The sequence below is a fragment of the Nanorana parkeri genome, unplaced genomic scaffold (assembly GCF_000935625.1).
Source record: "Nanorana parkeri isolate BGI_ZX_2015 unplaced genomic scaffold, ASM93562v1 scaffold152, whole genome shotgun sequence".
Classification (NCBI taxonomy): domain Eukaryota; kingdom Metazoa; phylum Chordata; class Amphibia; order Anura; family Dicroglossidae; genus Nanorana; species Nanorana parkeri.
This window is the reverse complement of record NW_017306420.1, coordinates 501-22,592: the sequence shown is the minus strand read 5'-3', so window position 1 is coordinate 22,592 and position 22,092 is coordinate 501. Positions and strand designations below refer to the sequence as shown.

Below are 22,092 nucleotides of genomic sequence, written 5' to 3'. Positions count from 1 at the left end.
GCTTTTGTTTCCCCGCCCCCCCCCCATGTCAGAATGGTTCCCACAGCAACAGTTTAGGTATCTTCCTTTATCACTGTGGATATTGTGTGACCCACAAGGGGGAGCTCTGACTCTGCAACCAAGTTGATCACTGAATGTGTTGTAATAGGTACATTGTATGATTCCGTTAAGTCTTGTTGCCACACACAGTTTCATCAGAATACAATAATTTACAGCTTCAGGGCCAATAAAATATACACAATTGGGATTTAAATTGTAAAATGGTCATTACAAACAGCCTTTGCTGAATGTTTTTGCATGCATCTCATGTCATACAGTGGTTTATTATATAGAGTAATCTCAGGCTGTCAATTTACAGGATTTGTGGAATCATTTTGGCCTTGATTTTTGGAAAACACCTGTAACAGTTGTCACTGTAACATATATGATCATTGGGCAATTTACCAATGTAACATTGTATGTCACCTTCTGGCCTGGTGATAATGGTCACTAGCACAGGAGTTGAGAGAGAATCTCTATAACGTGGACCCAGATAGCGGTAACAAATGGAGAGGTTCTAACAATAACTAGGAAACACTTTGGCTGCAGATCCACTTTATAATGTAGAAAGTAGCTGGATCCAACACAGTATAGATTTGCTTCGTATTCTTTTTAATTGTTGTCACTCACAAAGTATATTTAACACTTTTTCTTTCATTTCTACAGTGGATTTTCCACCATCTGTTCGAATACATTTGTTGACGAAGATGGCAGATATAGAGTGAGTTGTTTTATTCTTAATGACTCTGTTCTAGAATTGTCATAGGTCTTTTGTCTGTAGATTGGAGCTGGTGATGTAATCCATAGTCGGCAGTCTTCAGAGCATACCTCTCAAATGGGAGGACTCGGAAATACCATCCTTACTGTGCTTGGACTTGACAGAAGACTATTGATGTGGGATGATTTGAATAACTATTGTTGTGCCCATGATCTGTTATCGCTATGCAGAACTTTGTAGCAAAATCCAGTTTAACCTGATTGGGCCTTTATAATGGCATAAATCCATCTTTCATAGGATTCTGTTCAGAAATATTGCATAGTTCTTGATTAGCTTAATCTGCTGTAGAGATGACATTTTGTTATGATGTATAACCTTTATTTTGTGACAGATACAGACTGGCTTCTGGTACCAGTGAGAAGATACAGCTGAGCTCCTTAATAGCTGCATTCCAGGTCACACGAGACTTGATTGTAGCTGAAGCTTAGAGTGGGAAGGAGCAACTTGAGAAATGAGGTCAAGGTTACACAAGGACACAACAAGAAGCTTTTTTTCACAATTGTGTATACATAGTGGAACAAAACCGTGTATTTAAAGAACGTCGGAGACTAGAAGTTTTGGAGATGCCAAAACATTTTCACACAGGAGTGTGGATGTTATGTTCTTCGCTAAGAACAGAAAACGTTACTTTTATCATAATGCTTTTTCAATGTGCTGTAAAACTAGAGTGAAATGGCTACTGTCCATCCAAGTACATTTGCTTTCACTTTATGCCCTAAAACATGAACCTGCATTGTATCTAAAACGTACAAGGTGTGTATAGTTTATGCTAAAAAAAAAGTTGTTTTTTCTACTTTCTCCTAATGTTTTCGTCTTTCATTTTTGTACTGCACATGAATCCTGCTCCTCAATGAAATGTATGACTTTGAGATGAATATGGATGAATACCATGTCACAGTATTTCTCTGCAAGACATCGCAATGAAAATGGTGGCCTTTAGGTACAACTTTCAAAGGGGCCTTACCTTTTCAAATCCAAGAACCAGGACTAAGAATATCTATGGATAGCAGCACTGGGAGTAAGCTGGAGTCCCAAACAGAGGAACGCTGATCTGCTAATCAAGTGTCATCTCTGTGGGTCTTCCATGAAATGTATCCCATCAACTTCAGTAAGAAATGTGTGATCTGTACATGTGTATGCTAACGGAATTCAGGCCAATTGTGCATTCAGGTTTTAACTCTTACATGTCCAAGGCTTGTCAAACCTAAATGACCAAACCACATTTTTAGGTTTTGGTATGCACTAGTTTACTCGACAATAACTTTGTAACTGCTTTGCATATCAAATTATTTTCACATTTTTTTTCTTTTCAGCATACACAGGTCCTTCATTTATTTTTAAAAATAGCCTAAATGGATATATATATATCCATATATATATATATATGGAAAAAGAAGGTCTTAGGCTGTGGGCAGAGCTGCCAACTGCAAATACTGGCTGCATGTCAGAGCGTCCCACCTTTTGGAGTAAATTTTACAGGTAGGTGCCTTCCCTACAAGCGACAGTTTTATGGTTGTGCTACTGACAGGGCAAGAGAGAGAAGTGGACACACACAGCACCTCAAACAATAAATGTTTAATCATGAGTTACAGGATCAGAGTCTTAGCTCATGGGTTATTAACACTGGCAAACAAAGCCATAAGGGAAGCTCTAAATATAACCCTTTCCGCTCCCAGCAAGTTTTTAGCTGGTTTCCTTAGGGGAGCAGATGTCTTCTCTCAGCTCTGAGAGAAGCAAACTACTCTTTTTATTTCATCAAGGCTCTGCTAGCAAGATTCCTAGCTATTGCATTGCTACTTGGTTGACCTAAGCTGAACCTTAGGGGACTCTATCCAGACCCTGCCAGAAAGAAGATGCAACGCTGGCTTGTAACGTTGTTTCGGGTACTGGATCATGCATTAGGCGTGTAGTGCAATGTGCTGAATTAGCTGCAGGGTGTTATCCAGGCCTGTGGCCCATCTGCCAGTGAAACACAGTCCCTGAAGACCCAAGGGCATGAGTAGACAAATTCTGGCCCTCCAACTCTGGTGAAGCTACAAATCCCATCATGCATCTGAGAGTCATGCCCATGGCTGTCAGTCTTGCAATGCCTCATAGGACTTGAAGTTTCACAACAGCTGAAGGGTTGCTCTAGGGCAGGGGTAGGCAACCTTGGCTCTCCAGCTGTGCTGAAACTACAAATCCCATCATGCTTCTGCCTCTGGGAGTCATGCCTGTGGCTTGCAATGACTTATGGGATTTGTAGTTTCAGCACAGTTGGAGAGCCGAGGTTGCCTACCCCTGCTCTAGGGAGTATGTCCATGGAGAGGGTAGAGATGTGGATGTGGCTCAGTCACTACTGTCCATCCTTGACCATTGGGAGAATCACAAGACAGCTGCTGTAACTTGGGGCTACTACCCTTTAAATTAGAGCCCGGGGTGCTGTTATTGCTTCGGTTACTTAGAGGTCACATGGACTGCTGGCTGCAAATCTTTCAATCACAGCTCACCATGGAAACAGCTGGTACTTCACATTTTATATTTGGTGTTCTAGGGCCTCTGGCTGGGGCTGCCATTGCATCTGCACACGCCATTTTACTACACACGTTTATTCCCAGAATCTTCCCCTGCGCCTCTCCATTGCTACACAGTTCAGCAATCCTTGAATGTGCTGGGCTCCTATAGTCTACAATGACTGAAGGCATAACCCTTTCTGCTCGGTTGTGATTACCTTCCTGTTTATCTAGAGAGGTGTTTTGAGTCACCATGCTACTTACTGTTGCAAACATGTCAGACTTATAACTTTCTGGTCCAAACACATGGCTCAGGTCCCTGGATCTCTTGTGATGGATCCATCTGTCCTCCAACATTTGGAGCGTTTGCAATACTTTGTTGATGCTTTAGCTGATACGCTTTACCAAATATCCAGGATTAGCCTTCCTTCATACATATGCGAACGATTCTTTGCGAAACTTCCAAGCAAGAAGCTCTTTGCAGGGGAATGCCTTTTTAGTGACTCCTTAGAAACCTACATCAAGCCAGTCATGGGGGGGGGAAATGGCCTTATTACCCCAGAAAAAGAGGGCAGAATTTCTTAAGGTAAGCCTTGGCTCCTGAGACAGTGCCTTTTGTTTCTCGCAAGACTTGGGGGATCCAACACTGGTGCACAATTCTGCTGAGGGATTGGCCAGCCAAACCTGCCAAGTCCTGAAACTTTGCAAAAATGGGGTTGCCCCCATTTGTTAGGCTGGGTTCACACCTAGGCGTATTGAATATGCGTGTTTGTTGCGTGCGTCGTGCGTTTTTACCGCGATTCGCAGTAAAAACGCCCGTTTCCGAGGGCTACTTGGCTGTATCCCAATGGAAACACGAGACCAAAACACCCCAAAGAAGCACATGTACTTCTTTGGGCGTAGGCCGTTTTGTATCACGTTCGGACGGGCGGAAATACGCCAAGGTGTGAACCAGACCCATTGAATACAATGGGATTTAGATGTTTGAGCGTTTTGTCGAGCGTTGAACGCGCTATAAAGCGTTCACGTGTGAACCAGGCCTTAGAGTGGGGGAACACCTATCGGCCTTCACAGCTATCTGCTCCCAAGTCATTTCAGACATTTGGTCCAGAAAGTTGTATCCAAGGGCTAGAGAGTAGCATTTTGGTTTCTGCCTCTTTCCCATTTCATGCTATCATATCTGCGCCCATGCAACGCTTCTCTCAGGGGGTCAGGGAGAGAAGATTTCAAGGTTTCTGTTCAAACCCTTTTACTGTCTCCTAGGCAAAAGGAAGCATTTCTCCCACTCTGGATCTTAACAGGTTCCTTCGAGTTCCAAAATTCTGCATGTAATCTGCCAGCTTAGTCATTGCTTCCTTTCAACAGGGGGGATCTTCTGGCCTCTGGACATCATGGTTACCTACTTGCATATCCCCATTTTCACACTACATTAACTCTACGTGCATTTTGCTGTAACCATGTAACCAATTTGTTGCCCTTCCCTTTGGCCTGTACACGTCACCTCAGGTCTTCACAAAGCGTGGGACAAGCAGGCTCAGTATCTGGATCGCTGTGTCTTACCAGCACAACCTGACTTTCTCTAATGTGGATTCCTTTTTCCTGATGACCTGGAAGGTGCACACAATGGATATCAGCTTGTCTGGTTGGGGAAGTGTCCTGAATACCCACTTGGGATGGGGATTTGGTTGTCAAAGGAAGCTCTGCTTCCATTTAGGAGAGACAGCGTCTCTTGGACTGACTGTTAATAATATTATCAAAGATGCTACTGGCGGCAAGAACAGCTATATTCCTTAGCAGAAGAAGCCTAATGAGCAGAATGTTGGAAGTCCTCCTTCCTGCCTGTTGGACGATCCACATGATGGATGCCAGCCTGTCTGGGAGGGGTCCTAGGCACTCTGTTGGTGCAGAGGACTTGGTTGTTAGAATTTCATCTCCTGAGATTAGACTGTACTGATCTGTGGGATTAGTACAGCCTGATCTGTCTTTGCTCCTCTGAAACTTCTTTGTCTGCATTGCAGGATCAATATGGAGAGCATTGTGGTGATCCTCACTGCTCCAGACTGGCTGAGGGTATATGATATGCCAACCTGCTAAGACACCCGGCAGACTCACTATTGGCACTGCCAGATCGTCAGAACTTTCTCTCCCAAGGACCGATTTCCCTTCCTGCTTTACAGTCGCTGGCTTTAAAAGCATGGCTGTTGAAGTCCAGGTTCAGAAGTACAGGGGGCGTCTCTAAATCTGATTCCTAGAGCTAAAAGATAGGAATTCCACTTTCATCTATCTTTGGACATTGAGGGTATACGTCACTTGATTGAGTGTCTGGGATTCCACCCTAGGAGTTCCTCTATGGGATGAATCCTGGGTCTGGTCCAGCATTTGGCTCTCGTCACTATCGAAGGTCAGGTTTCTGATCTCCCTATTCGGTTTACAGTCCGTTTGCCTTTTACACCTCAAAGGGGGTCTCCCATATAGGTCCCCTCATCTGTTACCCTGAGACTCCAAGGGAGCGGATTATGGTTCTCTCTGTGCTTCAGAAAATGCTGTTTGTACCCATTAGAGACATTCCTTTAATTTAAATAATGCAGTGACAATGCTCCAGGTTAGTCCATCCTTGCCCACAATCCAGAACTCACTACTGAGAAATATAGTTCAACCAAACAACAGATGATTACACAATCTATCATTAGATGCAAACTTCATGTTTAAAGCGGATACATGCAGCCTGCAAAAATATCTCTAATGTGTTTCATGCTGAATAGCACTTTCTAATAGAGTGAGCTCCTAAAATCTAACTCTCCTTTTTAAATGTAAACCACTCTCCTTCCTTCCGCAGGACAAACTGTTATAAACCCAGTTGTTATAAAGCTAGAGATTGCAATCTCCACATCATGCATACAAAAGTAACAAAACATGACATATCCTGAGAACATAAACTCATTTTATGAACTAAAGATTTCACATAAAGGAATAATGATTAGACTAAAAAGCAGAAAAGGGACAAGATTATAAAGAAATAGAAGAATGAGACAATGAAGTTGCAAGAAAATCATACACAGTAGACATATGAATGGCTCATAGTGCAAGATTGACACCTAAACCACACTGAGGAACCACAGGGCGGAAAATGAAAGAGTTAAAGGCACATCACAAGTTTACCATTTGTAATATCTACTAGTTTACCTTGGTGGGACTGGTACGAGAGAACATGACATAGGCCCAAGCTAGACAAAAACGTTGGTATGACCGCAACGCTAGGGAGCGGACATACAGCGTGGGGCAGAAAGTGTATGTTCCCCTTCCTATGCGGCAGAACAAATTACAAGCTGCCTGGGAGGGACCGTAATAGATCACCAAACGTCTGAATGATGTCACCTACCTGGTAAGTCTGGGAGCAGCCGGTAGGCGGCATATCTTACAGTGTCATGTATTAATATGTTTACTGTTTTGGACTGTTTGAAAACTAATAAAAACTAAAATTAAGATTTCAACCTTAGGAGATAACTGTAGCACTCTATTTAGCATTAAATGCGTTTGAGATCTTTTGCTGCCTGAAGTTTGTTTTGAACTGGGGGACAAGAGAATGCTATATTTAATAGGAATAGACTCAAACCTCATGATCGTCACAGTCCTCATTTTGAAATGACGGGACAAAATATTTCACATGGTTTATGTAAACATACACTGAGTGGCCAGATTATTATGACCACCTGACGTTTGTAGGCAAATTAGCTATAATTTCACGCTGAAGTTGCTAGAGGGCCAGACCATTATAAATAGGGAAGCAAGTTGTTTACCGCGACAGTAGAAGTGATTTTTTTCTGAAGATATGGGTAAACAACGTGATTTTTGTTAAATGTTCAAGATCAGCTGTTAAAGTGTTTAAAGACTAGACTGTCAGCCGAAAATCTGGGTCTGAACGTGCAAATTGTTGGGGCAGACGGGAGAGTGGCAAGACTGGTACAAGACAACAGAAGGGCAACAGTGCAGTGTCAGATTCCTCGCATCACCTTTCAACATCTGGTGGAGTCACGAGGCGGCCCAACGAAGTCATCTCGTGGAGTCAATGCCAAGAAGAATCGCCGCAGTATTGAAGGCAAAAGGTGGTCCAACGAAGTACTGATGGGGTAGTCATAATAATCTGGCCAATCAGTGTATAGTTGTGGCTCCAGCTCAAAAGGACCAGTCAATGAAATTTTCCTGATGCAAACATCTATTTGGACAAAACATTATCAATCTGACCCAAAGCTTAGAACTGGAGCAGTGATATGTATTTATTGTACGATCCTTCTTCATTATGTGCGGTGTTTTAAACAAAACAAAAAGAAACAGCCACAAATAAGGCATTTTATTTTTATTACATCTCCACATTCTGATCATACAAAGCATAACATGATCCCTGTTTGTGTCATCTGATGTAAGGCAACACCAGAACATTTTTACTTTTTAATGTAGAAACGTGTTTAGTTTTTTTTTTGCAAAAATACAATGTACCATTTGCAATTCACCCACGATCATTTATAGTGCACGATGAGGTAAAATGTCACATTGGGAGGGTAATGGAATTGTTAGCCAACAGAGAATCAAACGTTTGCATCTGATCAAAGGTCAGTGTTGTTATCAGTTTAAAATTCCAAGAGTTGGTTTAATGGAGAGTAAATACTTGAAATAAATATCATTTAATAATCACACATTGCAATGGTGACGTTAGCATTAGGTGTGTCAGCCTGGTGGTTACAACATTCTACCAAGGCACATACAGAGCGACATTTTCTGTGCACATAGGACACACACACAAAAAAACAACAATGACTGTAAGGATATTGTCTCATTGTTACACTAGGCACTACTACATTGAAAAGAAGGTATGTATTAAAGGAATGTTATCAGAGAAAATCGTTTTGGTAATAGATTCAAGCAAGTATAAAAGGAAAAAATTGATGTTTTATCCAAAAGAGCCGGGCTGCAAATATCTGAGGTGACCCGGTACTGCTGGAATAGAAATCACTTTGTGCTGTCCAGCCTGTGTTCACATTCCCTGTCACTTCCATACATCCAGAGCCAGCACCTATATAGGGATGTAAGTAAAGTATGGGTGTATATAAGAGTCCCTCCTGGATGCATGGAAGACAAAGCTTTATATTGAAGTACAGAGTTACGTTTACGTGTTTATTTTACTCTCTTAAAATAACGTGACCCTGTACTGTTGGATGCAACTGCCCTTATTCTTTTTTGACATAAAAAGTGGCCTCCTTATTCCATTAATTACCTCCTTGGTCCTTTCCATCAATCCCACTGTGTGCAGCAGGAGGGCACTTGAAGCAATAAACCCAGTCATACAGGTGTAATATTCATCTCAGCAGAACCATTCCATGATGGCTCTTCTAATTTTGCATGGTATGCAATGGTGATGTAGTCAATAGAAGTCTACCCCTGTAATTACACAGTTCAGCTACTTTAAAATGAAGCCTCAACAGACCTCTGCTCCTGAAAATGCTAATCTGTCTGGCTTCAATATTTGAAAGTCATAGACTCGAAGTATCCAGATAAAAAGTGTTCTAACTTTGCTGATCCGCATGCTTTTTTGGGGGTTTGTGACTCAAAGTACTGAAGCCATTCACTCAGCATTACAACAAGGCAACCAGCATTTTTAAAAGGACAGCTTCCACATTTCTCTCAGTACAGGGATCCTTTAATAATGCATGTAGGCACACTTCTAAAATAGTGGGTCTTGTGGCTTTTCCATGAAGTTTCTCAGCTGCTGGGACCTGAAATCTCTATAACCTTATGGATTGTTCTCTAATTGATGCACAGTTCAGAGGTCATAGGCTTTCTACACAGCCCTCTGACATTTGCATAATGGCCACAACACATAACTGCACAGAACAATGGCTTCTTGCATTTGATTGACAGCTGCATTGAAGAAAACAAGTAGTTGATAAAAGGAAGAGAGGGCGATTACGGTGAGAATAGAAATGCCCTTTTTTACAGGCCCAGTTCCCGGGAAAAAATAAAAATAGTTACTACGGGGAACCTCCTGTAAGGGAAGGTTACATCACTTTCCTCGGACAGTAGCGCTGCATTTATCACCTCTCACTCCATTCACACCTGACCGTTTTATCACGTCTTTTTGCTCATATATCTACATGCAACAATGCTCATCATCAGAATTTCATTCTGTTCATATTCCCACGCTCTGTCGCTTGAAAAAGTACATGAGCTTTTGGCCTTGTAGATCTTAATGGAAATGGCTGTAAATGTGCTAAAGAAGCGTCTATACGCATTTTTGCACCCAAAGAACTGCTCTCCTGCTCTACAACTACTTTCCATTGGCCAAAACAAAAGCCTGAAGCTTCACACGTGCAAAAACACACAAAGCTTGCAAACGCTTCAAATGTGTTTAAGCGTGATACATTTTGATAAAAAAAGCTTTGAAATGACCAGCCCTATGCCCGGCTCATGCCAAGGAAGAGACTGGGCAAGATGACATGCCAATAAAAATAAATATGGATGATGCAAAAGGTAACACAGGTTTACAAGTATGCGTGCAGAATTTTAACTTGAAATTTCGGAGTCTTTGCATTAAAAAAAATAAAAATGCTTTAAATAAGGAGGGCATGATTGACACCACCTAACCTCCACCCTCTCCACCGTACTGTGGCAAATCTGCAGCTGCTACTTACAGGTTACATTAGCTGGATGTGTACTATTTCGAGGACACCATTATGTTCTCCACTTTAGTTATGGTGTGTTGTTTGTTTACTGTGCACATTTTCAATGTTTTACCTAAATAAAGATTGGACAAAACCTCAGGAACTGACATTCTGCTATGGATTCAGTCGACTTGCCCTTCATGGAGGACATATCTTTACTGCTATTTAAACATTGAATGAAGTTAGGATTTTTCTGTCCACTGCCTTACAAGAAAGCAACATGATTCTTATACACGAGAGCTGCAAAAGCAGATCTAGTCTCCATCTCATTACTAATTGTCGGTCTTTACACAAGTGACCTGAGCTGCCCAGGTTGATTTCCCAGAATCTGCAGCTACTGTGCAAGCTTTCAGATTCTACAATGAAGTCTTATCTCCTCAGTAATCCTCGTTACTGTAAGAAAATTAATAATTAGTCCTGTAGGTAAGAAAATCCTTCATTTTTCCAGGAATTGGCAGCGTGAGGACCTGATAGGTGGTTAGGAAACAACGCAGTGCTTTGCGGCACAAGTGTCTAAGTGAAGACAGGACTCGAGGGGACGTCCAGAACTGCACTTGTCCATCTCGATTTCTGAAATAAAAGAGAACTTATACCTCTACCCAACTGTACATCAATACAAGGCAATAACACAAAAAGCATTCAAGATGATTTCTCCCATTACCTGCTGTGCAATCTTTGTCTACCAGTTGCAGTGCTTTCTGGCCCGTTTCTGGACAGAACACACTGCCTCGCATTGCGGCCGGCTCACTTTTTTGTTGGGCGGGAGGGGGCGTGTGAAGTGAATGGCACCATAGCCACGCCCTCCGGCCGCAATGCGATCCCACACGGGATCGCAAGGCATATTATGTCTGCGGTCCGGTCCGATCAAAATGCGGTCAAATGGAAGCAGAATACACCTGAAAGCAAGCTGGATTTCCCACTGACACAAGCCCGAATGTATTTTTCTTATACCAGCTATTGCTTACATCTGCTGCGATACTAGCAGTACTGGGCAGGTCCATCCCCACTCTAAAGAGTGGATGCTTCACAATAGTTATAATAAATAAATAAAGTCTGCACAATCATCACACATGCTGGTACTAAACTGTTCTCTTAGATTAATGCTTACCTCACAAATATCATTATATCTCAATTGTCTACAAATCCCCTTCTGATGTTCAACCGATCTGGTTAGAATTTAAACTGAACAATGAATAACCTTTTATTGATAGTTGCCCGACTCTCATGCTGAATCTCTTGCTGCAATACCTTGAGTATTATCAGTTGAGTAAGTCAGTAGTTCTAACTTTTCTGAACTGCACACTTGTTCCATGTGAGTGAGTTAGGACAGGCAAGTCCTCATTTCTCTCCAATGACATAAATGTGGTAATATCATTACTAAACCAAGCCCCCAATACGGCTTCATTATTTTGGTAATAATGTGGCGGTACAATGGACTGGCTGGTTAGCAATTGTGTATGTGCAGTAATAGGAGATGACTAGGGGAGCATGGGAAAATTATTTCATTACTACACATTTGTTTAAAACTCTTAAGGTTTTCATATGCACTGTTTGCATTTCGCTTACCCTGTAGCGAGAACTCCTCCATGCGGAAAGAATGTACAACACAGACCATTTGTTACTGGAGCAGCCGACAAGGGCTCTTCATATTCCAGGGACCATATTCTCAGAAATCTGTTGGAGCAAAATGTGTTTGTGTTTTAGAAAATGTCAGGGATGTGTGTACTTTGTTTTAATGTGCACTTATTTTTGCTCGGCACCCGACCTAAACAATCCCATCCTCCCCCTCGAGGCCACTGCTGCAATACTCCCTCTGTTGGCTGCACATTACAGCCCCACAGACTTCTATGGGGCCATCTTCCAGCCATGAAGCAGAAGCGGCCCGGAGAGGAAGACTTGCAGCACTGGATGTCAACAAACAGTGGAGCAGCGGCCCTTGGATGTTGGAGGCGGAGCCTGGGATTCTTTAGGCCAGGGAGGGGGGCATGAAGTATAAGTACACTTTGTATAAAGGCACTTTTTTTTTTAGGTCCTCAAAAACAAATGGAGTTCCAAATGGCAAATATTTTTGTGAAAAATAAACCACTAAATGCCAAAAGTGATGTGAAATTCAGAACTCTGAAAAACACTGTTACTTTTTTTCTAATGTTACATTATAACATTTTATCTGCAAGTACTGGTAGAAAAAAGAAGGATCAAAGACTGCTTAGACTTCACAAAACATTTACTTTTTTTTTTTAGGGTTGTTTCAAATGACAGTTTGTTTTAATTAACCATACTATCTAATTTACTAAGATCCTTTAGACACCCTGCACCATCCTCATGTATCACTTCCCCCCTCCCCTTTTAGATTGTAAGCCCTCAGGGGCAGGGCCCTCCTTACCATCTTGTCTTGAATTGTATTGTAATGTCTTCCTTATATTGTAAAGCGCTGCGCAAACTGTTGGTGCTATATAAATCCTGTATAATAATAATAATAATCATACACCACGCAGCAGCTGAGATCACAATAAACGTCAGTTATGGGAAAAGCTGCCCAACTATTTTCTCTAAACAGTACAAGTTGCAGCTTGATCCACTATTGAAGCAGCAGGTGTGAGTTCAATGTACTGAGCGTGAGTACAACCCACCAGATGAACTGCACACAACTCTTCTTACCTGTCATCTGCCAGGCTTGCGAGGTACAGTCCTTCTGGTGAAAAGCAGACGGATCGTAGAGAGCTGAGCTGTGGTTCCAGAGAGCTATAGTCCAGATCACGAGACAGTGAAATATGGCTGAGAGCAAAATACAGCAGTCAACAAAAACATTTTACTCCGAGTTCCCTAAGCATCACAAATATTAACCAGAAGCAATTCAATTGTTCCCCTGAAGTTCAGCTAGGTTATTACAACTGAAGTATTCATTGCCAGCTTTTTCGTATTTATTTGCAGCTTTCACTATCTTTTAACTAACCAAAATGCTTTCTTTTTTTCTACTAAAATGTGGGAATATTTGTGTGTTTGTATCACAGGATTTATTAAAGAAAAGTTAGTAACTACTTACAGGAACTGTCTTAGCTTTTCGCCTGTATAAGGATCCCACAAAATCATGGTAGTGTCATAAGACGCCGTGATAAGGAGCGCAGAATCTGGAGAGAAGTCACAGGATACTACACTGTTCTGATGGCCCTCCAGCTTCCGAATGAGAGTGTACGATCGCATGCTCCAAAGCAGTACCTATCACAAGATAGGGGGGGGGACACAAAATCAGTCATTTCAAGCTGAGTGGAGAACTAAAAGAACATTTCCCTTTGAAAAACAAAAGTAGACATGAATTCAAACAGCCAAATGTGTCAACCATCTTACCTGCCACAAAAACTGCAGCTACATTAAACCAAATATTGCAATGCAGAGTTCTCTGTCAGTCAGCACTGCTAGCATCTAACCTCACTTTCCTGTTCTGCAATTAAAATGCATCTAAAGTATAAAAAGTTTTATTGTATTTTTAGATAGAGTAGGGACAAGTTAAAGTGACATTAAACCCTCAGATTGTTTAACATAAAACAATACTGTAATGTGTGCCTTACTGTAATCCATGGATGTTTCCCTTCTCTTTGCTGCTCTTCCTTTTAAATCTGTATCTGTTCTCATGCTGGGCAGAACTTCTGTTTTGCAGCAGACTGCCTTGTCTCTGGAAGGGATACATGGTGTCTGTGTGTAGGTTTGCAACCTGAGCCAGCACTACAGGAAGAGGCCCTCAGCTACAAAGGGAAGTTCTCCCCAAGCATGAGAAGACGAGGATTTAAAAGGAAGATCAGCAAAGAGAAGGGAAACTACCATGGATTACAGTAAGGAACACATTACAGTATTGGTTTATGTAAAAAAATCTGAGGGTTTAATGTCACTTTAATGAGATCAAAATCTAATGTGCAGATCAGATTTTGGGACCAAAGTAATACTGCTACTAATAATATATAACATATCATTTATCAATGTAAATGTACACAAACATATAAGTTAATAAAAGGTTTTGGGTTTTTTGGCCATCTGTATCCCATTCGAGAGATTCAAGATATTAATTTTCTATTCCGTAGACACAGATTAGAAGAAAATTGCTCCAAAGCAAGGTAAATCTCCTCTTAGACAGTTTTCACTGGAACAAATGTGCCTATTAAAGATTTCCCCTCATTATTCCTGTTCTGGTGGCAACTCAAAATTTTAGATTTTCAGTGGTCACGTGGAAAAAGAGTTAAAGGAGAACTATGGGGTCAGTGCTTTTCCCCATAGTTCTCTTAAGGGTCACGGGAAAACACAAACTAGCGTCCTCCCGTCACCCAAAGCTCAGTATACTGAGACGCCGCAGCCTGGACGGATGCCGACATTACTGTCTGGATCCACCCAGCTGCGTGACTGACAGCGTGCTCTGCCTATCTAGAGGCAGAGCCAGCTGTACCCGCACCCTCCCCCGTCCGTTCCACCAGTAAGCGCTGGAGGATCGGACAGGGGAGGTGGGGAATCCCTGCAGTGAGCCGTGAGTGACAGTCACGGCTCTCTGAAGGGACATAATTGAGAAGTGAGCGAGCGACGGTATGTGTTCGCTCACTTCCCGATCTATTGAGCCGACGTGTGACAGTTTCATTGTCACACGTCGGCTCGAACTATGAGGCTGCGTGATTTTCACTCGCATTATAGTTCTCCTTTAAAAGGAGAACTGTGGGGTATTTGTTTTTCCCCATAGTTCTCCTAAGGGTCAAGGGAGGACATAAACTAGCGTCCTCCCGTCACCCTAAGCTCAGTATACTGTATACAGCTTGCGGTATTCTGAGAGTGCCGCAGCCAGAACGGATCCTGACATTACTGTCGAGATCCGCCCAGCTGCGCGAGTGACAGCTGGCTCTTTTAATCTATACAAACCAGTTAAATGGAAGAGAGGCATTTACTAACTTTATTTACTAACAAAATAATAAACAGTAGGGAAGGCACTAAGAACGTAGGCAGGAAGAGTAGCCAGTGTTCTTGTGAACAAATAAAACTGAGGTATATGATGAACAAACATAGGGGTATAAAATCTGCCATTATAAAGTCACCTTTTCTTGGAGAGTATTATTTGAAAAAAATGTTTTAGTTTATTCCAGAAAATAAGCCTGAACTTTTTTTTAAATTATCATCAAAAACACTAAAACGTTTTGCAGGGCCAAAAATACACGAAGAGGCATTTTTAGAAAGCAGTGAAACTGACATTCACTGCAGGTGCATATGTTTTAAATGAAAGTGATCGATTCACCACCAGTAAGTGTTTGATGAAAGTCACATGCACTGCCTTAAGGTGCCCATACACTGTACGATCGTACGATAATCGTGGGAAATTCCGCAATCGTACAGTGTATGGAAGGCGTGCGACCGTTTCTACTGTACGATCGCACGTCTTCCGTCGAACAAGCAGGCTGGAAAACCGTGGCGTGCTTGTTCGACAACCGCCGAACGGGCGTTCAGCATTGCAGTGATCGGAAGCCCGCCCCTTAGCAGGGCGGGCTTGCGATGATCGCAAGTACGATCTGCCTGTCGATGATGGGCAGATCTAGAGCTGCAACAGTTAATCGATTTAGTCGATTAAAATCGACGATTGAAAACGTTGGCAACGTTTTCGATCGTCAATTCGTCGGCTTGTGTATGGCCACCTTTGTACACTTTATTTGGTACACTTGTTAAATTGTTTGGTAATACAAATTGCTAAATCAGCCAATCACATGGCAGCAACTCAATGCATTTAGGCATCTAGATGTGGTGAGGATGACTTGAAGATCAAACCGAGCATCAGAATGGGGAAAAAAGGGTTGTTGGTGTCAGAAGGGCTGGTTTGATATTTCAGTAACTGCTAATCTACTGGGATTTTCACGCACAACCATCTCCAGTGTTTACAGAGAATGGTCCGAAAAAAGAAAATATCCAGTAAGCGGCAGTTGTGTGGACGAATATGCCCTGTTGATGTCAGAGGTCAGAGGAGAATATGCAGACTGGTTCGAGATGATAGAAAGGCAAAAGTAACTCAAATAAGCACTCGTTACATCGGAGGTATGCAGAATACCATCTCTGAACGCACGACACATCGAACCAGATGGGCTACAGCAGCAGAAGACCACACCGGGTGCCATTCCTGTCAGCTAATAACAGGAAACGGAGGCTACAATTCGCACAGGCTCACCAAAATTGGACAATAGAAGATTGGAAAAACGTTGCCTGGTCTGATGAGTCTCGATTTCAGCTGTGACATTCATATGGTAGGGTCAGAATTTGGCGTAAACAACATGGTGGTGTAATGATGTGGGGGATATTTTCTTGGCACACTTTGAGCCTGTGATGCTATTATATCAATATGGACCAAAATATCGAAGGAATGTTTCCTACACCTTGTGGAATCTATGCCATGAAGAATAAAGGCAGTTCTGAAGGCAAAAGGGGGGTCCAATCCGGTACTAGCAAGGTGTACCTAATAAAGTGGCCAGCAAGTGTATACATGTCTCTATAGAGCTCCCCGTGTCTTTTAAAGTACATATAGTGATACTGTAATGTCATTTAGACAGGGAACATATCAAAGGATGTCCAGCCACAAAAATGAGAAATGGGATGACGTAGTTGGGTATAAAATAATTTTAACCTGTGATAGTCTGTTGACCACCCAAGCACAAATAAATCCACCTTAGAAAGGTGTTTTTAATCAACTTTATTGTAGACATCAAGTACACCTAAACAACCAACACTGTAACACACTGTGTCCCCATTAAAGTAAAAGTTGAATTTCAAGACATGATCTATAGAGAAGAACAAGATAAGAAGCCAGAATCATACTATGGCAGAGTCCCTATGATATGTAAACATATAATGTGTCAATTTGCCCCAAACTGATACCATATCCCAAAATTCTGATACAGGGATCCCTCCTCTGAGACTGCTGACACATAGCAATCCAGGTCACAATTCGGGCTGCTGCCATCTGATGATTTAAGTAGAAGGAAAGGTTAAAATCTTACCTCCCCTCGTTTGATATACATGCTGCATAGGGTTTGTAATAAAGCACAGTGCAAACACCTCCCTCCTCCCAATCTTCATGTGACCACCCAGCTTAGTCTCCTATGTGTTACTTAGTGGCTTGCTGTGGCTGATGGGAGGGAACTCTTTCCCTCTGACAGCAGGGTAGTGATGGGAGCCAGTAGGCAGCATGATGGGTCCGTGTATTCAGCCCCGTTGTTGACACAGAAGAGCTGACCAGTCCAAAGAAAGGTATTTGCACTGTGCTTTATTACAAGCACTATGAAGCATGTATAACAGCAGATGGGAGACAATGTATAAAGCTTTATTTTAGCCTTGACTTCTGCTTTAAGGTTTAGGTGGACTGATCTTTTCAGCTACCCATAAATGGAGTCATACTCTGGAACAATATGACCAACTCAGACCCAATTATGTGACATTTCTATCATGTATGGTGTGAGAACAAGTGCATCAGATCAGTGCCAACAATGGAGAAATAGATCAGGCAGGCTGGACAATTAAAGATCATTTTCTATCCACCTGTAGATAAGTCAGTGCAGCATGGCACTCTACAGACACTGTCTGGTGAATCAATGCCACGGTATAAAGTCCTCCTCTAAGAAAAAGATCCTTCCTAACACAACAGCACTGGGTTCCTTTCTTCCAAGCTCTATTATAATCCTTTTAAACCTTAGTAGAACACTACACATGACTATGCAAATGTTCAATGTTAAAGCGGACCTTTACACTCAAAAATCTAATTCTACCAATGCATCCCTCTATGTATGATGTGTAAAAATAACATAGACATGTCAGGTGTAAAATGCTGTGATTTTGAAATACTTACACTTGCAGAACATTCACTTCCTGCTTTGAAAAGGCAAAATGACTTTAGTTTGCCTAAGCTTTGCATCCTGGGAAGGTTACATCAGCAGAACATTGCTGGAAAAACTCATCTCAGGGAAAGGCATTTTCCTCCCCTGAGATGATGTGCATGGTCACATGTCCTAGTCACCAGGAAGTAAAAGGAGAGCTAGTAACCTGCCCTTAGTAAACATGGCCACTGCCAGAAGACCGGGGAAGAAAAGAGAAATAAGATATGCAAAGAATACAAAGCCGGCAATTATCTATCAGTATGTGTTTGTAGGTTGTCATTACTAAACATTTCTAAAGGTGTGTTTGTTGTTATTTTAAAGATCTGGGTAAAGGTCCGCTTTAAATCATAACCGTCCAATCTATTTTTCCTTAATAGTCTTATTAGGGGTAGCTGTGGGTATTGATTGTAGTAACAGAGAATAGTGTGTGTGGTATCTCACCGAGCTTTCCCCTGCAGCAGAACACAGCATACTGCAGTCTGGCGAAATAGAACAGCAATAGACCCACTGGATGTGTCCAGATAGCACCTGGATCAATTTACCTAGAAAATACAGAGACAGAGAGACAATCACTCCAAACAATTAGTCATAATATGTCTTTGTCCTACATACAGACGTGTTGTGCATGTCAAGGCATGAGTTTGGCTTTTCTGCCTTAGGAGTACTATGCTGCGTGTGTCAGGAAATGGTTGCTTCCATCAGAGCCTAGTTACAAAGGAGTTTTCTATAAGCAAAAAATAATTCAACCTGCAACTTTTGCAAGCTTTTAGCATCTTAAGTCCACATGTTGAAGAACACATTGACTTGTATTGAGAAATAAAAGGAAATCGCCAACTATTCTTGAAAGCTCAGGTACACAAGCCCTATTCCCCCCTCCACCCTCCCCCAAAAAAAGCCAATGTGAATGCAGGGTAATGTTCCTTGAGACTCTTGTATAAATCACTGTAGTGACAAACAGTATAGTTTACAGTTTATATTGTAAATGTTCCTAATTAATGTTATCAGTAGATGACACAGTTGGATAAAAACGCATTTACTATTAAAATGCAATCCAAAGTGTTCTTGTTATGTGTATCTGTCAATGTGCTGTCTTAACTAGTTGCATTTCCAGTTCTACATGACAACTGGGTGTGTACTTTCCTGAACGCATAGCTGCGGATGCTGAATTATTTCAGAAATTCACACACCCAGGACAGCAAACAATGACTGTGGGACTTCAGTCTTGACGTGTGGATTCTACATATAACCAGACAGAATGACATCTACCTTTTTTTGCACATTATCACCATATCTGAATGGTAACTAAACAAATAAATGTACATTCCAGGTCAGTATAACAACATGAATATACAGTATATAATGGGACAAAATACTAGGTTCGTTAAATAGCGGATAGCAGAAACTGTCAATGCATACAGTTTACATTAATTGTCCTCCAGCACCATCCAGAGTTGCCCTGAAATGTCTCCACTGCATTAAGTGCAGAAAATACACCTATAACTCTGCAAATAGTAAATCTGACAAAGTTGCTATTTGCAGAAACAGCTCACTGGGGCTACAGGCAGCACTAGAAGAAAATAGGCTGCCCAGAAGAAAAAATAAATCTGTTTTCTTTTGAATTGAACCCTCCAGAGCATTGCAACCATGACCAATGGATCACAGGTGCAATGCACGGGCACCTGCAGGCTGTTCCTATGCCCCCAAGTGCATACAGCAGTATGGACCATAAGTTATGAAGCTGAAAAAAGTAATCTATGGACTACAAGTGCAGTGACATCATCTCACTTGTGCTCCATTCAGATCCTGTATGTTTCCAAAATCCTGTATTTCAGATTCGGTGTGTTTTCAAGCAGACAAATGTCAATCCATTAGTTGCAGACTACAGATATAGATGTGGTCATACTTGGTGTTCCAGTTGTATTGGGGGACAGCAAAACTGGGAAATCATGTACCACTGGTATTAGATTAAAAAAAAGAAAAAAAAAACTTTTAAAAATGCAATATCAGATTTGTTGTATATGTTTTGACAGGCAGAGTCTGTAAAATGCAATACTTGGGCAGGACGAGTGGGAGACTGAGATATATAAATGGTCTCTGACATAAGGTCAGGTAAGAAGACCAGTTTCACTAGACATTGGTGACAAACTCACAGTTCAAAAATAGATTCTCTGGCAGTACAAATAGAGAGAGTGGAGTGGAAAGAGAGTAGCCTTCTTGAAGAGAGGCTCTCCACCTTCTGGAGAGAGGTGTATATTGGTCCTTTGCCTTAGTGCAGAGTACAAGGTTTAAATTATGAATGACATGTCTCATATTATCCCTGATCTTTGTTTTCTTTTCCTTTCCTTCCCTCTGCTCCTCCAGCCCCCCGCCCCTTTCCTTTCCATCCTCCTTGAGCGTTTTCTGTGCTCTTCCCTTCTCTTGATTTAGATTCATGATGGTGCAATAACGTTGGAATCAATGTGTGGTTTCAAACTACTTGTGTGGGAAGAACGGATCCTGGAGGAGTGTGCACCCACAGACTGGAGTGGAAGCCAGCAATGGTCCTCAGATTGCGAGTACAGATCTTTGTGAATGGATGACACTGAGCACATGGAGTATAAACAACCATGCTAAATTCAAAAAAAACAGGAGTGTGCAGGGAGAAGAACCCCAATATTTAGGCGTGTGTGTGTTTTGGGGGGGGGCAGGTTCCAGAATGGAAAGAAATACTGGGCATGTGCAACTCCCCATAACAGATAAAAAGTTCTAGAAAATGTCTACATTCATACCATCCTTTTTCAAGTCCCAGACACGTAGAGTCTTATCTCGGGATGCAGTGACAAGGGTCAGATTGCCATTTGTAGTAAAGCTCAAGTCTCTTACCACATCTTGGTGCCCAGACAGATTGAAAAGCAGACGACCTGTGATAATGACATAGTTAATGATTTCCTTTCCTCCTGACTCTGAAGACAAAGCATAGAGCCAGAATTCCTTATGAACACTACAACACGGTCAAACACTGCTACAATATACAATCACTGATAAGTAACAGTGTGCAGTTAAAAGTTATTTAGTCCATGCAATTTACCTGTATGCACTTCCCATACTTTGACATGGCCATCACTAAGTCCTGTTGCCAAAAGCAGCCAAGACCCAGGAGATCCAGTGGCTTGTTGCCTGGAACGTGGCCACAACTTCCAGCCTGCTGGTGAAGATGAGGAGCCAAACGCCAAGCTCCAGACAATCTGACCGCAGTCCAAAATTTTCTCTTTCAGGTTACATTTCCTTTTGACCTCTGCAGTCTTGTAGCATTGACTTTTCGTTCTATAGGATGGCGCTCCTCTGGCAAAATAAAAGATTTCTCAGTAACTCAGGTGAAAATGCTCCTAAATAAGCATTTCTGTCTGAAGGTAAAACATGTTTATAAAGAGTCCATGTGCATGAATACCAGTGTACCTATCATTTAGATATTAACATTAGAAACAAAAATTGCCAACGTTCTTACAGCTGTTCCTCTTCCAGTGGCCAGGGGATGAGTTTAATGATGCCATGTCCTTGAGACCAGGCAAACCAGAAGCCATCAGGAGAGAAGGCAACACCCCACGCCTCACAGCTGGACTTCCAATCATACAGATGCTCTCTACCGGGGCGTAGCTCAGCCAGTAGGACAGGGGCATCTGAGAAGACAAAATGCCACATATAAGGGAGCAGTAAAACATATATGGATTGCTCAATGTAAATCGGAGGCCCTAGCAGCCATCCCAACCTTTCACAGTGTCTTGTCACTGAATATTTGGAGAAACATGTCTAAACAGAGACTTTTTTTTCCGGTGACAGACCCCTTGGTAATTGACCTCTTAGTGTGCTGCCCTGTACAGAAAAAGTGCTTTCTTAAATGAACAGCTATACTGTTATACTGTTAACTAACCATGAAAAGATTGCTCTTGCTCCTTTTTTTATTCTATATGTTTATAAAAGCTATTACATGTTCTACAGTTCATCCCCACACAGCTACCTCCTCATGTATCACTGGCCCCTCCCTTTTAGATTGTAAGCCCTCACGGGCAGGGCCCTCCTTACCATCTTGTCTTGAATTGTATTGTAATTTCTTCCTTATATTGTAAAGCACTACACAAACTGTTGCTGCTATATAAATCCTGTATAATAATAATAATAATAACAACAGCAATATGTAAATTGCTTACACTTTA

The 22,092-nt window shown here is 41.8% G+C and overlaps 2 protein-coding genes across 2 annotated transcripts in view; one reads left to right on the top strand and one right to left on the bottom strand.

Moving 5' to 3' along the window:
* RFC5 (replication factor C subunit 5) overlaps positions 1–1,502 on the top strand; it is a 15,694-nt gene extending 14,192 nt beyond the window's left edge. Inside the window, exons 10-11 of the mRNA XM_018554274.1 lie at positions 706–760; positions 1,149–1,502. Coding sequence (XP_018409776.1) covers positions 706–760; positions 1,149–1,245 — 152 coding nt within the window. The 3' untranslated portion in view covers positions 1,246–1,502. The remainder of the gene's footprint in view (positions 1–705; positions 761–1,148) is intronic.
* An 8,790-nt stretch (positions 1,503–10,292) lies between these two features.
* WSB2 (WD repeat and SOCS box containing 2) lies at positions 10,293–21,580 on the bottom strand. Its single transcript, XM_018554272.1, has 8 exons — positions 21,387–21,580; positions 20,970–21,223; positions 20,671–20,802; positions 18,344–18,444; positions 13,066–13,238; positions 12,681–12,797; positions 11,589–11,696; positions 10,293–10,592 (listed from the first exon to the last, which is right to left on the bottom strand). Exons 1-8 carry the CDS (start codon positions 21,578–21,580, stop codon positions 10,427–10,429), a joined length of 1,245 nt encoding a protein of 414 aa, XP_018409774.1. The 3' UTR covers positions 10,293–10,426.
* Between the last annotated feature and the right edge of the window lie 512 nt (positions 21,581–22,092).

What these genes read in the sequence shown, in the direction of transcription:
- WSB2 (XM_018554272.1), bottom strand. Translation starts at nt 21,580, where the DNA reads ATGTGGCATTTTGTCTTCTCAGATGCCCCTGTCCTACTGGCTGAGCTA. An exon ending in CCACTGGAAGAGGAACAGCT is followed by an intron (nt 21,224 to 21,386) that starts GTAAGAACGTTG and finishes TTATTTTGCCAG; the next exon opens with AGGAGCGCCATCCTATAGAA. An exon ending in GAAAAGCTAAGACAGTTCCT is followed by an intron (nt 12,798 to 13,065) that starts GTAAGTAGTTAC and finishes TTTTGCTCTCAG; the next exon opens with CCATATTTCACTGTCTCGTG.